Here is a 14,195-nt window from a genome sequence, read left to right as displayed (position 1 = left end):
AATTCAAATCACAGAGAAGGTATGGAGTCATGCTACCAATCAAATTACAGTACCAACATTCTCAGTCGCGACCAGAAATCTGTTTGTCCTGCGGTAATGTGCGATTTGCATTTAGCAAAAATTCATTTTAATTCCATGTTAATTTCCACCTGGACTTTAAAATCATCATTTCAGCACAGAAGAGAAAATGGCTATTGATTACCTCATGTTCTGTGGAAAATACCTGACTTGGTATGTTGTTATTTGAAATCTCTATTTAGCCATAGAACTGCAGCCAGAGTCACTTTGTCATAAGCCTGAGCTTTCAGAGTTGGCTGTTTTTGGGGTCATATCCTGTTGTGGTTTTTTCCTCTTGAGGTTAAACCTTTATTCTCTTGGAATGGGACATCTGCATTTTCAAGCATTTTTATATCATAAAGGTCCAACAAATCCTCCAACCTAAACAACCGTTGAATTTCTCAACTCTTACAACTCACAAGAAACGTACTGGACCTTTGGTGCTACGGTTACATTAATAAACGGGTAAAAGAAACGATGAGAAACGGGACAGCTGTCTCCTGTGTCAAAGTCCTGTGTTTTGTCGACCTATCCTTCCGCCCTGACCTCCTCCCTACACACACTTTGTCGCTCTCTGTACAGTCCCACTTCCTTCTTTGCTCCTGTAATAATTACTATAGTTGCAAGACATTGCATAATAATACAACGTAACTATGGGTTGATATAAGCTGTTAAGGGCCACCCATAGACTGTAAATAAAGATGGACGTAGCCTCTGTGACGTCACCCACAGGTTTCCTGAGGAGCGGGTTTGAATCTCAGAGTGTGCTGCTCCACTGTTGGGTTCTTGGCAGTGTCTGACTCCGCCCCTTACTCCCAGCTAATCCAAAAATGGGCAAAGGGGTGGGGCCAAGACTTTGGTGCATGCCGGTTTAATAACCGTGACAAGCATATGTTCTCTTTAGCTTCGTTAGACCAGCTGGACATCTTGCTCGAAGGTAACCCAAGGCTAAACTATTGGCTAGCTGGTTAGCTAGTGAACAAACTAAGCTAACAACCCGGGTATGGTGAGCACATATATATATATATTTGACAGCGTTTAAGTCATACACTTATCAGTATTAAATTATTGTCTCATCAGACTTACTGTGACACTCTGCTGTAACTGTAGCTTTTACCTAATGTAGAATTCTTAGCTTGTTTGTGCAGATCTCATTTAGTCCTTTAGTCAAGGTAATATTCCTGGGTGCAAAGAAACACTTAGTCTGTAGATTTTTAATTGAAGTATTTACCATCCTGCTCAATGACACGCTTTTAAAACGGTGATTGACGTTCCAGGCTCCAGTGCTGACAGTGTGCTAATGATGCAGTGTGTGGAGAAGCACTAGCCTCAGGCCGTTGACCAGCGATCACACAAACATGCTGACTGGATCACAGGCGGAGATCATGTTCCTGCTGCGCAGCAGTAGATGATTCAGAGGAAGGAAGATTGTAATTACACTGTGGTTTTCTACCTCAGCTGGAGAAACATCCTCCTCTGAGACATAACTGATACGCACCGGTCCAGCTCCAGATTGAACACCTCTCAGGTGTTCGGACCGAAAACAGCTCAGCGTGCAAGAAACACAAGGTGCTGGGTTGATGTGGGCAAGACGATGAGGGGAGATCCAGAGAGTTCAGTTTGACCAATAGATGCACAAAAAAAAAAAAACACACTTTCTGGAACTTTTATTTCATAGGCAAAAACACTGAAGAGTAAGTGATGCTGTGGGTAACTGTTGCTGCTCTATTAGCATTCACTACCAACAGGAATATAAGTTTAATAATCTTCTTCAGGTGGGAGGAGATTCACTAGTTGGATATTATAACAATATGTGAGACTGTCAGTATGATATTGTAAAATTAAAAAAATTATTATTATTATCAAAATAATCTGAGGGGCCAAATATTATTGCTGACAGGCCAGCTTTGGCCCAGCTTTGGCCCAGTTTTTATTTTTAAAATACCTGATGGAAACTATAGCCAATACAATTAAAGTGAGTTTTAAAAAAAACAAAAACAATTTTGTTCCTTTGACACATTTACCAGGAGAGTGGATGTGAGTCCTGAACGTCACTGGGACACTGTGGAAGTTTCATACCTGCTCGTTATCCAGCACTAAAATAACACAGAGCAGAAAAACCTCCTCAGTCTGCGTTTCTGCCTCTTGTGTTTATTTTCCCCTTTGCACCATGACTTATTAACCCTTTCCAACAGATAAGCTTGATCAGTAACCTCAGCAGCACAGATGCTGATTGGTCCACGTTTTGTTTTTCAGTTTTCATTCCATCCAATCATTTGTAGATGTTAACCACTAAAATAATTTCTGTACAGCTTTATTAGTTTATAGACGTCTTTAACAGGTGAACGTGATGTTAATCAGGTGACAACATCAGTGATCACTATGATAATGATTATATTAGGCCCGTCGTCAAGACTTGGGAGAACGCAAGAGTCAAACACCTTGTTCATTTTCATTTTCTGTGTGATTTGAATAAAGTTGTGTGAGATTCAGTTTCTATTTCATTATCACCTTTGTTTCTATGGTCATAATTATTTCACATTCATGTGACAGGTTGTCCTGAAACAATATAACTTACCTTTGTATTACAGGGTTGATGTTATACTATTATTATTACATGAGGAGACCAGGAGAACCAAGAACAGTAAAACATGGCTAAGACCTGGGCATGTTAATAATTAATGTACAGTGTTGTTAAGAATAGTTCAATAAATATATATTGCTACCTGATAAATAGAAGGATTAAAATAGACCCAGTGATTAGTGATTCATATCGTCCAGTACTTCCAATGATGGGCCTCAGAACTCCTGATCAATCACCTTTTAATGGTCACACAAAAAAACAACCTGATCAAATTATGAACAGTGAAAAGTGAGTATTTGCTTATTTCTGTAGCTGAACACTGGTGAGTGAGGGAGATGAGGAAACAGACTGCATATGTGACTGTAAATGATTGATTAACTCTCCTGAACCTCTGAAGCCTTTGTGGTGTGTCAGTGTTTCTGTCTCATCACTGCTCCGTTCTTCTATAAAGTGCAGGGCTTCCTGAGTCAGGTTATATAATCCTCCGCTGTCAGATCAACCATCTGTTCTCGACGTGTCGCTCACTCTGTCTGCTCTGAATTTTTGCTGCGCAGAAAGATTCATGACAACTACTTATCAAAAAGTTGGTATGGACAGTCATGGTCCCCAGAGGATGATACGCAGTTCTCACACCAGACGTTTGGTGAAACTGAGAACATTAACAATGACTGGTGGTGTTTATGTTGGCTCAAGTAAATGAAACATCAGTTTTACCAGTTTCCGTTCGATATATTTATTTTTTTCAAATTATGCATCAAATTGATGCATCTTATTTTTTTAGGACTGAAAAAGTTGTGCAAAAAATGTGTTATTCCTGTGTGGACTACAGCTGTGGTTCCAAACCTGTGGGCCAGGGCCTCCTGGTGGGCTGCGAAGGTGTTGCAAGTGGGCTGACAAATCATTTGCAAAACAGCAATTTTGGTTGAAAAATGTAATAATATGAAAAAAGAAAAAAAATATAAGTACTATTTGGCCTCTGTATAGTTATTGGGTTGGATGTGCGCCACTAGCATTTTTTATATTTTCGAATGGGATATGAGTTGGAAAAGATTGAGAACGACGGGTATACAGCGTGTCCAGATTATTTGGATCCAGTTATGGATCAGACTCTTCTGAGCTGCGACTGTTCCCTAATTCACCTGTGCCTGTTGATTGTGTTTGGACGAGACACAAGTCTGATATTCCCACATAGACGGCTAGCTAGCATTAGCTATCCAGCTAGGGACAGACTGAACACAGCGGAGTTGGACACTGTTTCGTCATTGTAACCACTGTAACCAGAGGTAACACCAACAGGTTATTATGACCCATAGTTGCATTTTGTTGCTAGGCAACATCTAGTGGTCGTAGTAATGATGACAGGAGCAAAGGGAAAAGTGAGGTGACGTAGTATAAAGAGAGACAGAGTCCACGTCAGGAGGAGGTTGTGGTGGATGGATGAATATGACACAGGAGAGTGTTGTTCCATTCCCATGTGAAACTACCAGTTTATGTTGTTTCTATTATCCATTACCATTTGACAAAGTTAACCATGTTGTTTTCTATTGTAACCATGACAACAAAGATCATCTAATGTTGAGGAAGTACTTATTTTAACCCAAATCACAATCTTTTCCTAAACCTAAAGATAAACGCACACCTGCGTCTGAGATACACAGGTCTGAGGGACACACAGGTCTGAGGGACACACAGGTCTGAGGGACACAGGTCTGAGGGACACAGGTCTGAGGGATTCACAGGTCTGAGGGACACAGGTCTGAGGGACACAGGTCTGAGGGACACACAGGTCTGAGGGACACAGGTCTGGGATTCACAGGTCTGAGATACACAGGTCTGAGGGACACAGGTCTGAGGGACACAGGTCTGAGATACAGGTCTACATCTATGACACCAAACAGGTAGGAGTCTCGGAGACCAGAGGAGATGGGGCCTCTCTGTGAACTCTGCAGTTATGTAACACCTCTGGATGGTGCTGCACTGCAGTCTGAAGGGAAGCCCCTGTAATAGCTGCGAGATGAATATTTCAATAAAAGAGCTCTCCTTTTATTTTTTTCACATGCACTCTGGCTGCATTCAGACATGAACTGAACAGTGGTACTCGGTCTGATTGTGACATACAGTGGCACATAGGAACTCAAACACAACACTAACCCGACTCATTAGAGTTTCTAGGGGAACATCTTCCTCTCGGTGTCTGTCGTCTCTTGACGCTGCGTTCAAAGTGAATGTGGGATTTTGCGGAGGTGGTTCCAGAACATCTGCTGTTTTTATCAGGGGGAGAGAAGAAGTCGTCTTCTTGGCTGTAACTGGCACTACTCCGAGCTGGTTCACCCTCAGCACTGATGTGGTACGAGAAGGTGTCCTCTACTCTCCATGTCATTTTATTCAAACACTGGACTGAAAGCAGAAGTAAAAAAAAAACTATTCTCATGTAATACAGGTAGATAAAGGTAAAGATCTTGTATGTGTCTAAAGCAATGCTTCTCAAAATCTTTCACATTAAGGACCCTCAACTGACACAATTAGACCACAGACCCCCATCTGGTAAGACTCTTGCTTTTAGATGTTTTACGACAGAAAAGTGTTTAAAATCGATGAACCAAAATAGTCATACATTCCGTCATCGTGTTACTTATGGATGGAATTATAGTGAAAATAATATATGCCTTCAATGTTGTTGCATTGCAGGCACATAATAAATGATTCCCCTTGGTCTGGGGGACCCCTAAGAACCCCCTCAAGTACCCCTGCGGGTCCCCGGACTCCACTTTGAGAACTACCGGTCTGCTTGGTTAACAAATTGAGAATAACAGTTTGTAACTAATCTGTATGGTAGATGAATAAGTCTGAAACCAAGGGAACTATATGCTTTGAAGTTTGCAGTGACGCCTGTGGGTAATCCAGTCTCCCTCCAAACCACAACCCCTGTGCCAATGTGTTTGAGGATTCGTGTCTGTTAATAAACTGGATCCAGTAGCAGAGAAATGTCTGCTATAAAGAGCTGGGGTGGGCGAAAACATCTCAGGCATTATTGTGCCAATAAACCCCTGTCCTAAAGTCTTCAACTGTGGGTGGTAACTCCGGCAGACCGCTGGTTGGTGTAATATTTACTGGGTGTATAGTGGTTACCATAGCTGCCGTTTGTGTGTGTGTGTGTGTGTGTGTGAATGGTTCTGATTCTGCCTCTGCAGCAGGCAGTGAGGAGGCTCAGGTGTCCAGGCCCTTCACCTGCTCGTCCGTGCACACGGCTGTGAGATGTGAGGGACTCTTTGTTTTGCTGGTAATGTTTGTTGAAAGAGCTGTAGTGAATAAAACGCATGCCGTGTGGTCACCACTACCTCCGTCAGAATGGTTGACGTATTTTATGGATCATAGGAGTGCGAAAAAAAAGAATAAATCTGTAAAACATTAAGAAAATAAATGTCGAAATAAAAGCAGGAATAAATAAGTAAATAAAAATGTGGAAATATAAAGAAAAATAAAAGAATTAAAAAAAAAAAATGCTTTTACCTCAGTGCTTTTGCTTTTCCTTGAAGCACCAAGCTGTGGGTAAGTCTGCATCTACTTCCTGCTGTCCACACTAAAAGGAAAAAAAGTGTGCAGGTATACTACTCAGCCTGGACAGGACAGCAGGCCCAGTGGAATGACAGCTTGGCCCTTCAAAGAATAGCAGAAGCAACAAGGAAAAACAAAAGTAATAGGGAAAAACAAATGCAATAGGGGAAAAATAAAGGCAAAAGGTAAAAGCATTTTTTAAATTTTTATATATTTCCCTTTTATATTTCCACATTTTTAAATTTACCTATTTATTCCTGTTTCTATTTCCATATGTATTTTCTTATTCTTTTACAGATTTATTCTTTTTTATGGCACTCCTATGACTCCATAGTTTTTGTGGAGTTGAGCCATAAAGCAAAGACACACTGACGCCACACATCCCAACAAAAAAAAAAAATCCCTCTCTGCCCGTCAAGCTAATTGCCACTTAATTATATTTGCCTCCTTCTGTACCCTCCCCTCCACCTCTGTGCTGAGAGAAATGCAATAAAACACATCATTCAGGTTCCAGTCAAAAGGCAGCTGCACTCAGCTGGTCCTCTGTGTTTGCATGGCAAGCAAATGAAATCAACCCGAGCTCTCAGAGAAGTCAGACACGTCTTATCTTAGACAAACTGAACTCAGACATGAAGGAACAACAGGTAAAGAATAACATCCCATGTTTGCTCACTGAGCATGAATCACTCTTTACTCAGTGTTAAATTCCCCCAGATTTGTTTGGTCTCAAACAGGAAATGTGTGTTGCACATGTTTCATGTTGGAGCCCCTTCAGACAGTCGCCTGTATGATGATGCTGCTGGTCTGGAGGCACCTGTGTCTCGAGTGTGTCATTTGAGAAAGCTTAGAGCAATGGAGATGAATGAAAGATTATGAAACAGTATAGGTGTATAGGTACAGGTGACTGTACTGGGGTGAAGTCTGACTGTCTTTCAGTGGCTCAGCCAAAGTCCAGACTAATACCCCAGAGAACATCTGTTCAGAGACCTGAAGATGACAGTTCACAGACACTTAATCTGACTTGAGAGGATCTGTCAGGAAGAATGAGATAAACTGCACAAATCCAGGTGAGCAAAGGTTGAAGACTACAACTGCTGCCAAAAGAGCTTCTACAAAGTCCTGAATCAAAGGTCCATATAGTCTAAAGGTAGATGTCTATGTGTTGTTTGATTATAAAGCAGGTCTAGGTTCTATATTAATACTGTGAAAGTATCAAATCTATGGGGCTAAAACAGTGACGGTAAAATGTTAACATCGAAAATAAATTTGGCGTTAAAAATACAAAGCCTCAGTCCACAGAGAAATGCACACAGCCTGTATTCAGAAACTGACCCTTAACACCAGCTGTCAGGACTTCTGCTACTTTGTGATGTCACAACAAAGCAGTCACCACTCTCAGTCACGCCCCAAGCCCCGCCCACCTTGATTCACCATCCAACCTTGCAGGATTTGGTTTCTCTGAGTGTTTACCTGAAATCTGCTATAATTTTATTTGATCACTCTGAAAACAGTCAGCCAATCAGAGGAGAGGCTCAGAGCCTCCTCTCTAAGGTTCTAAATACTTTGTAAATAAGAGATTTCAGTTTTTAATTTTTTTATAAATTTGTAATATATATGTGTATATATACTTTGTCATTATGGATTATTGAGAGTAGATTGATGCAAAAAGGATTTAGGGCTGAACAAAAAAAAATCATGCGGTTATTTTGACATGAGTCGTGATTATAGTGGGAATGGTAATTTTTTCATCTCACTTTCACTGGAAAAAAATCTAAAAATGATGATGTGATTTTTGTCGGGTCTTGTACCAAACAAACGCGTGTCCTTATACCTGGAGGATATGATTCACAGGCCGAGGGCGTCTCTGTAGCACCACAGTGCTTCATTTATTTTACCTTCATCAGAAGAATTTGCAGCTCCTGCAGTTTGGATGTTGCACTTGGCTGCACTGAGATGTCAGTAATATTTCAGATGAATTGTTCAGTTCTAGTTTTATCCATTTGCCATTAAATTTGAAGTGAGCAGAAAGTGAAGAGTCTGAATACTGTCCGAACACCCTGTACACAAAGCACCCAACTAATGAGGTGGTACATACAGAGGTCACACAGAGGTCTCATTAGGACTCTAGCATCAATGCTTCCTGTTTGACTGCAGTGATGATCACAGACTCATTACAAATACATATGATGATTAATGGCCACTTTATAAGCTGTTACTTAATTAGTCGCAGAGGGGAAACACACGGTCAGACTTGTGTAATAAAGCCAGCCACAACTTTTAAAAGAAGCCCATTATGTGCAGTAAGAGTAATGCCATCAGCTGATGTAATGTTTCCAGGTGTGTTATCCACAGCGGAGCTCGGAGCTCTGGCGGCGCACGGCGTCTGTGGCAAACAGCAGCTTCAGTGTGTTTGACGCTTTTATGACAGATGAGGTCACAGTGTCCGTACGAGCTCACGTACCTCAGCGTGTCTTCATGAATGGACTACATTATAAACCGTGGTGATTTATTTCATGCAAGTGGCCGAGAGAGAGAGAGAGAGAGCAGTCTTTTTACGTAGTCACCGGTTGGCTGCCTGCTCCGGTCTCACAGAGCGGATGCTGTTAGTCCTCCAGCAGCTTCTTTCACACTGTGCTGTTGGGTTTTTCCTTTACGCAAACACTTCTAATAATTTATATAGCACTTTAACAAAGTTACAAAGTGCCAGATAAAAGGTCAAAGAGCCTGAGCATAGTAAAAGAGTACAGCAGCATAAATACAAACATCATATATCAACATTTTTGCTAAATGATCCGACAGTAAGTGAAGAGAGGCGATAAAATATGTAAAAACAATCATTTGGGATAAAACAATATAAATAAAACAGGTATCAGACATTACCAAAGGCTAAGAGAAAGAAATGTGTTTTAAGAAGAGATTTAAAGGAAGTTAAAGAGTTACAGCGTCTGATTTCAGTCTGGAGAGAGTCCCGGAGTGTCGGGGCTGTAATAGCGAACGGCTGCTCACCGTTCAGTCTCAAACCCTGACCTTGGGGTGACCAGCACGCCTCATTCTACAGACCTCAATTCTTGGTCGGACACATGTCAACAAATCGGAGATGTAATTTGGGGGAAAAGCCATTTAAAGGCTTCAAAGTCAGCAATAAAAGTTTCAATTCCACTCTGAAATTTTAACAGGGAGCCAGTGTAGGGAGGCCGGCACTGGAGTAATATGATTGTACCTGTTTGTTATGAGCTGCAGACGGTGGATGGAGGCCTGGCTGGAACATGATACCTGAATAAAGTGCTTCACAATAATCACGCCGAGAGTAGATAAATGCATGTGCGTCTTTTTGTAGGTCAGTGGTTTATAGAAATGATCCTGAGCTGGTAAAAACAGGACTGAACCACATGTTTGACTTGATTAGCTAAACGTAGGTTAGCCTCAGATATCACCCGGAGACTGATATAGTCACAGAGGTCACCAAGACAAAGCAAGACGCATCCCAGCAACACACAGCATACACTGCAGGGCCTGAACTGGGCCGTGCAGAGACCGGCTTCTCATGGTTCTCAGAACTCTAACCCTGGACCAGCACCGCGCTCAGTGAAGAGCCTGTGCTCATTAAATATATTAAATTCAATTTGATTGTTATTCGTAGGAGAAACAGTATATTCTCATCTTTACTAATGGTATGCATCTAAACATAAAGTAATTATAATTCGGAGATACTTGTATTGTACTTGAGTAGCTACTTAGTACTTCTACTCCACCAGATTTCAGGCTGATATTGTACTTTTTACTGCATTACATTAATCTGGCAGCTGCTTGTAGTCATTAGATTTCTGGTTGAGTCCCAGAGAGGTGGAGTTCTCTGATATAGCATTAAAAGAAAAGAGAAATCATTAGTCTGTTTTGTGCTCTGGCCTGTTGAAGCTTGTATTAATGGAACTAAAGCCAACAGGATTTTCCCTTTTATGTTGTTTCATCATTGTTCTTTGAGCAGCCTTTTCATTTCTTCCTCCTTTTCCCTCAGGCTTCGTCTCTCACTTCTCCTCCATCATCTCCTCTTCTTGTCATCCCCTTTCTGTTTTCTCTCCTCCCTCCCTTCTCTGCCACCTCCCTGTGTCTGCTGTGACAAAGATTCATGCATTAAAGCCTCAGCTACGCCTCCTGAATACCAACCCAACTCCAGCATTCTCTGAGAACAGAGGGGCAAATTCTCTGTGTTTGAGGCATTTCCCTGTGACTCAGGACAGACCGACGGGGCACAGTGACAAATGAGTGGCTGAGGACTCCAACCTGGAAGCCCCCCACCCCCTCACAGAGAGCAATATTTCCTACTCTACCTGTGTGTTTTTTTTTTACTGTCTTTCCCATCAGGCCTCAGTAACACGGTCGTGATTCCACTGGAGGAGGAAACGATCAATATCATTACAGCAGACAGAGTTAGCCCCCACTGCCTCCAGTGAGCCATACTGGACATAAAGATGAATAACAGCTGACATTGCTACCATGGTAACCCCTCCAGAGCCCCTCCCAGCCTCTCTGTAGTTGCCATCCCCCCCGTATGTCTGCTGTGTGCACTGTGGTGCAGCAGAGTCAGTCCGGACTGAGCAGACTTCAGTCAACAGTGAACATGCTGCAGCCCCCCTCCTTTATTTTGACCTGTCATTATTATACCTGTTGGTATGATTCAAAACTGGTTTCACAGCCTCGTTCTAGACCAGACAGGCCTCTGACAGTGGGTCTGGGCTGGTCCCTCCTCTGTCCATGTTGGACATGCTCAAACTGTCCCTGTGCCATTCTTTGCTTTCTTGATGCAAACCTTTTGTCTTAAATTCACACCTTCATCATCATCAACATCCAATTCACCCAAATACTTTTTTTTAAAATGTGAATTTTTGCACTTTATATTCATGACATGCTCTATGTAAAAAGACTATTAATGTTCCAAACTCACAATTTTCTCAATAAAGCAATCATCAAGGTCTGAAGTATTTTCTGACGGAGTTTGAGGATGATCCTGCCATGAGTAAATCAAATTGTAAAACATGATATTTCCTGTTGCCACTCAGTGGCGCTATGAGTATAACTGAATATTGGCATGTAGATGTGTTCAGGTCGGCACTTCAAACATATAGAGTTTGGGGCATTTTGGACAACATGTGCTTGAGTTTATAACAACTTCCTTTTTCATGGCAGAATCGCAAAAATTGCCGCGGGCCGGCCGTCCAACGAAAAGTTTTCACAATAAAGCGAGCCGTTTTGCCACACCCATGGGTAAGACCCATAAAACATGTACATTTACACCAGGCCTGAAACGTGTGCAAAGCTTTGGAGCATGTTTAGGCCCTGAAAAAGCCAATTCATTTTTATACACCAGGAAAATCCACACTAACGAAACACACCCTTGCTGTTCGGGCCCTAAATCTGTTCTATACGCTGTTAGGAAGGGCGATAAAATCAGTGTCAAGATATTGATAAGAGCACTTTTCCAAAATGCTGTCATACTATTAGAATTACCGTGGAGTCATTTGTCGGTTACCAAGGTGTTTTGGGATCAGAGCTCCTCTCAGTGTGTGTGGGCATCCATCTCCCTCATGGCACAGTCAGGTGGAAATTTGCTTCACATAGGTTGAACAGTGCAGGACAAATATTTGCTCTTTTTTCACTTCACGAGTTCGTCCTGATGGAACACTGACACTTGACCTTTGTCTACAGTCTTGTTTTAAAACAGAAATAACTTGAGTAGAAAAGAAGGGAGGGATGCTTCACTGTGCTGTACTGCTCCCAGCCCCCCCCCCCCCCCCCCCCCCCCGCTTTTGGCCACACCATGAGTTCATTTTGCCAAGTGGATTGAGGCGCACTGTGCACGCTGTAGTGTAAGAGGAGTAAGTGGAAACACCTGTGAGGTTGTACAGGCTGTACTTTCCTAAAAATACCTAAACGTGTTGTGAGATTTCTTTTTTTTTTCTTTAATTATCCTCCAAATCTAATCATTGATGTGTGAGACTGGTTTATTCTGTCACAATGTTTAATCTCAGATAGGAGTATGAAAGAGTGTGCGTGTGTGTGTGTCTTTGTGAAGAGGTGGTTTATTCGACTCTGATCAGTGCTCAGCTTCCTGTTGACCACAGTGTTTCTTCTTCTTCTCTCTCTGTGTTGCAGTTGAAAGAGAGGTGGTTCAGAAGAGGACCTTCACCCGATGGATGAACCTACACCTAGAAAAGGTTTGTTGACGCCTTCATGAAACACACAGAGAGGAGGAACAGTAACCGTGGTCTCCACACTCCAGTTATTACAGAGCTGCTGCTTCCTGAGCCTCCATTCACTGCCCGGGTGCAACAAGAAAATTTCTTTTATTGGCCTCTCTATCCCACCCCACTCCCACCCCAGCACAGGGTAGCTCCAGCATGAAACCCCCAACCCCCTCCTCAGTGTACGGGTTTGACACTGCAGCTGAGACGTGATGGAGGCCACGTAACAACAGTTGCACACTCTCTAAATTATACATGTGGTTGTGTGGAGCTGCATTAAAGTTTCATACACTGTAAAGAGTTAATCTGAGAGAAGCGTGGTGATGTCACAGGTCCACACCGCACAGCTAGCTGCTGCTGTGTGTAAACAATGAGAGCCCCGTCAGTGAAGGGGACTAGAAACTAGTGATGTATGGAGGCCCAAAGGGATCACACAATACATAAATATATAAATGTGACGTTTTGTTGTCACTCACAAGGTGAAAACAATTCCAGCCTCACTGTCACAGCTGCTAATTCATTTTTTACATTATTATATATTGGCCAATATTAGTCAACATTAGATTATCAACATACAGTAGATATTGTCTGATGAATAACGTGAAATTATAGTTCAGAGATGTCGAATATATGTTTGAGGTCCTTTAGAAACAGGACCGGTTCCTCAACACAGCGCGTCACTCCCGTACTTGGGAGACCCCTGTTCTAAACAGGAGTCCCACACCTGGGATTCAAAGTTTTACTGTTCTTGTTCCTGCTTCCTGGGCAGCTTTACAGGATTAGTTGAAAACAGAATCATTATTTTTTTATCTATTAATCTAATTTTCTGGTTTAGTACATTAATTGTTTTCTATATAAAATTTCCGAAAATAGGGGGGGTGCTTCAGTGAACTGAATGTTACAACCCTTACAGTATCTTAATTGTTTAACTAAAGCTTTCAAATAAATGTAGTTGAGTAGAAAGTACAATATTTCCTCTCACCGCATTTGGCTGACCGATGGTGGAAATATGATCACTCAGTCACTCAGTCAGTCATATTTGCCATTATATGCCTGGCTGTGCTGTTGTAGTCCAGCCAAAAAGGTGAAAGACTATCTAATCCACCACAGACACACAAAAGACTATTAACATGAAATAATAAACCCTATATTGATCTGAAAACGTATCTCTACAACAACTAATCCTCCATTGTCTCACTGCTAATGACTGAGCACCGGTGTTTGCTAACATTAGATCATATATGACATTTATGATGACTAATTCAGAAACTCAGAGGGTAAGACAGTAAAGCTAGAGAGTTAGCTACTGCTACTTACATTGACCTACAGTGCCAACAGTACAGTGAGAGCACAGATTTGAGGGTGATGTTCAGCTATCATTCCCATACCCATAATTCGAACCCTGTGTATGTGGAATCTACCTGCAACTTGTCAAGCTTTATGTCAGAAGCTGATAGGCCACTGTGAAATTGTGAAACAAATGAAAGTACTGCTGCAGTTCCCATACACCTGAGCGTCAGACCCACAGAACTCCTGCAGAGACTCACTGATACTCTGAGTTTCTGTTTTCACTCCTCAGCCAGGAGGGAGTCTGATCAAGTCTGCTGTTTTCTCTCACACAATGAGCCTCTTCTCTTACTCTCTGTTTGGCCCTGCATCAAATCTCTGACCCAATAACAGACAATCATACATTTGTCTTCTGTCATCTTGGAAAGTTACAGACACTGAACCCCTCACCCCCCCCACCCCTCCCCCACCCC

At 42.0% G+C, this 14,195-nt stretch overlaps 1 protein-coding gene across 4 annotated transcripts in view; it reads left to right on the top strand.

The window, feature by feature from the left end:
• clmna (calmin a) overlaps positions 1 to 14,195 on the top strand; it is a 49,730-nt gene that overhangs the window by 17,415 nt on the left and 18,120 nt on the right. For all 4 annotated transcript variants that reach the window (XM_087170556.1, XM_023394708.2, XM_023394710.2 and 1 more), the window contains one exon: positions 12,347 to 12,408. In XM_087170556.1, coding sequence (XP_087026682.1) covers positions 12,347 to 12,408 — 62 coding nt within the window. The remainder of the gene's footprint in view (positions 1 to 12,346; positions 12,409 to 14,195) is intronic.

The sequence above is a fragment of the Seriola lalandi genome, unplaced genomic scaffold, assembly GCF_002814215.2.
Source record: "Seriola lalandi dorsalis isolate HSWRI2012SDOR001 ecotype SW California unplaced genomic scaffold, Sedor1 jcf7180002054953, whole genome shotgun sequence".
Classification (NCBI taxonomy): Eukaryota; Metazoa; Chordata; class Actinopteri; order Carangiformes; family Carangidae; genus Seriola; species Seriola lalandi.
The sequence above is the reverse complement of the archived record's forward strand: the minus strand, read 5'-3'. Positions and strand labels throughout refer to the sequence as shown.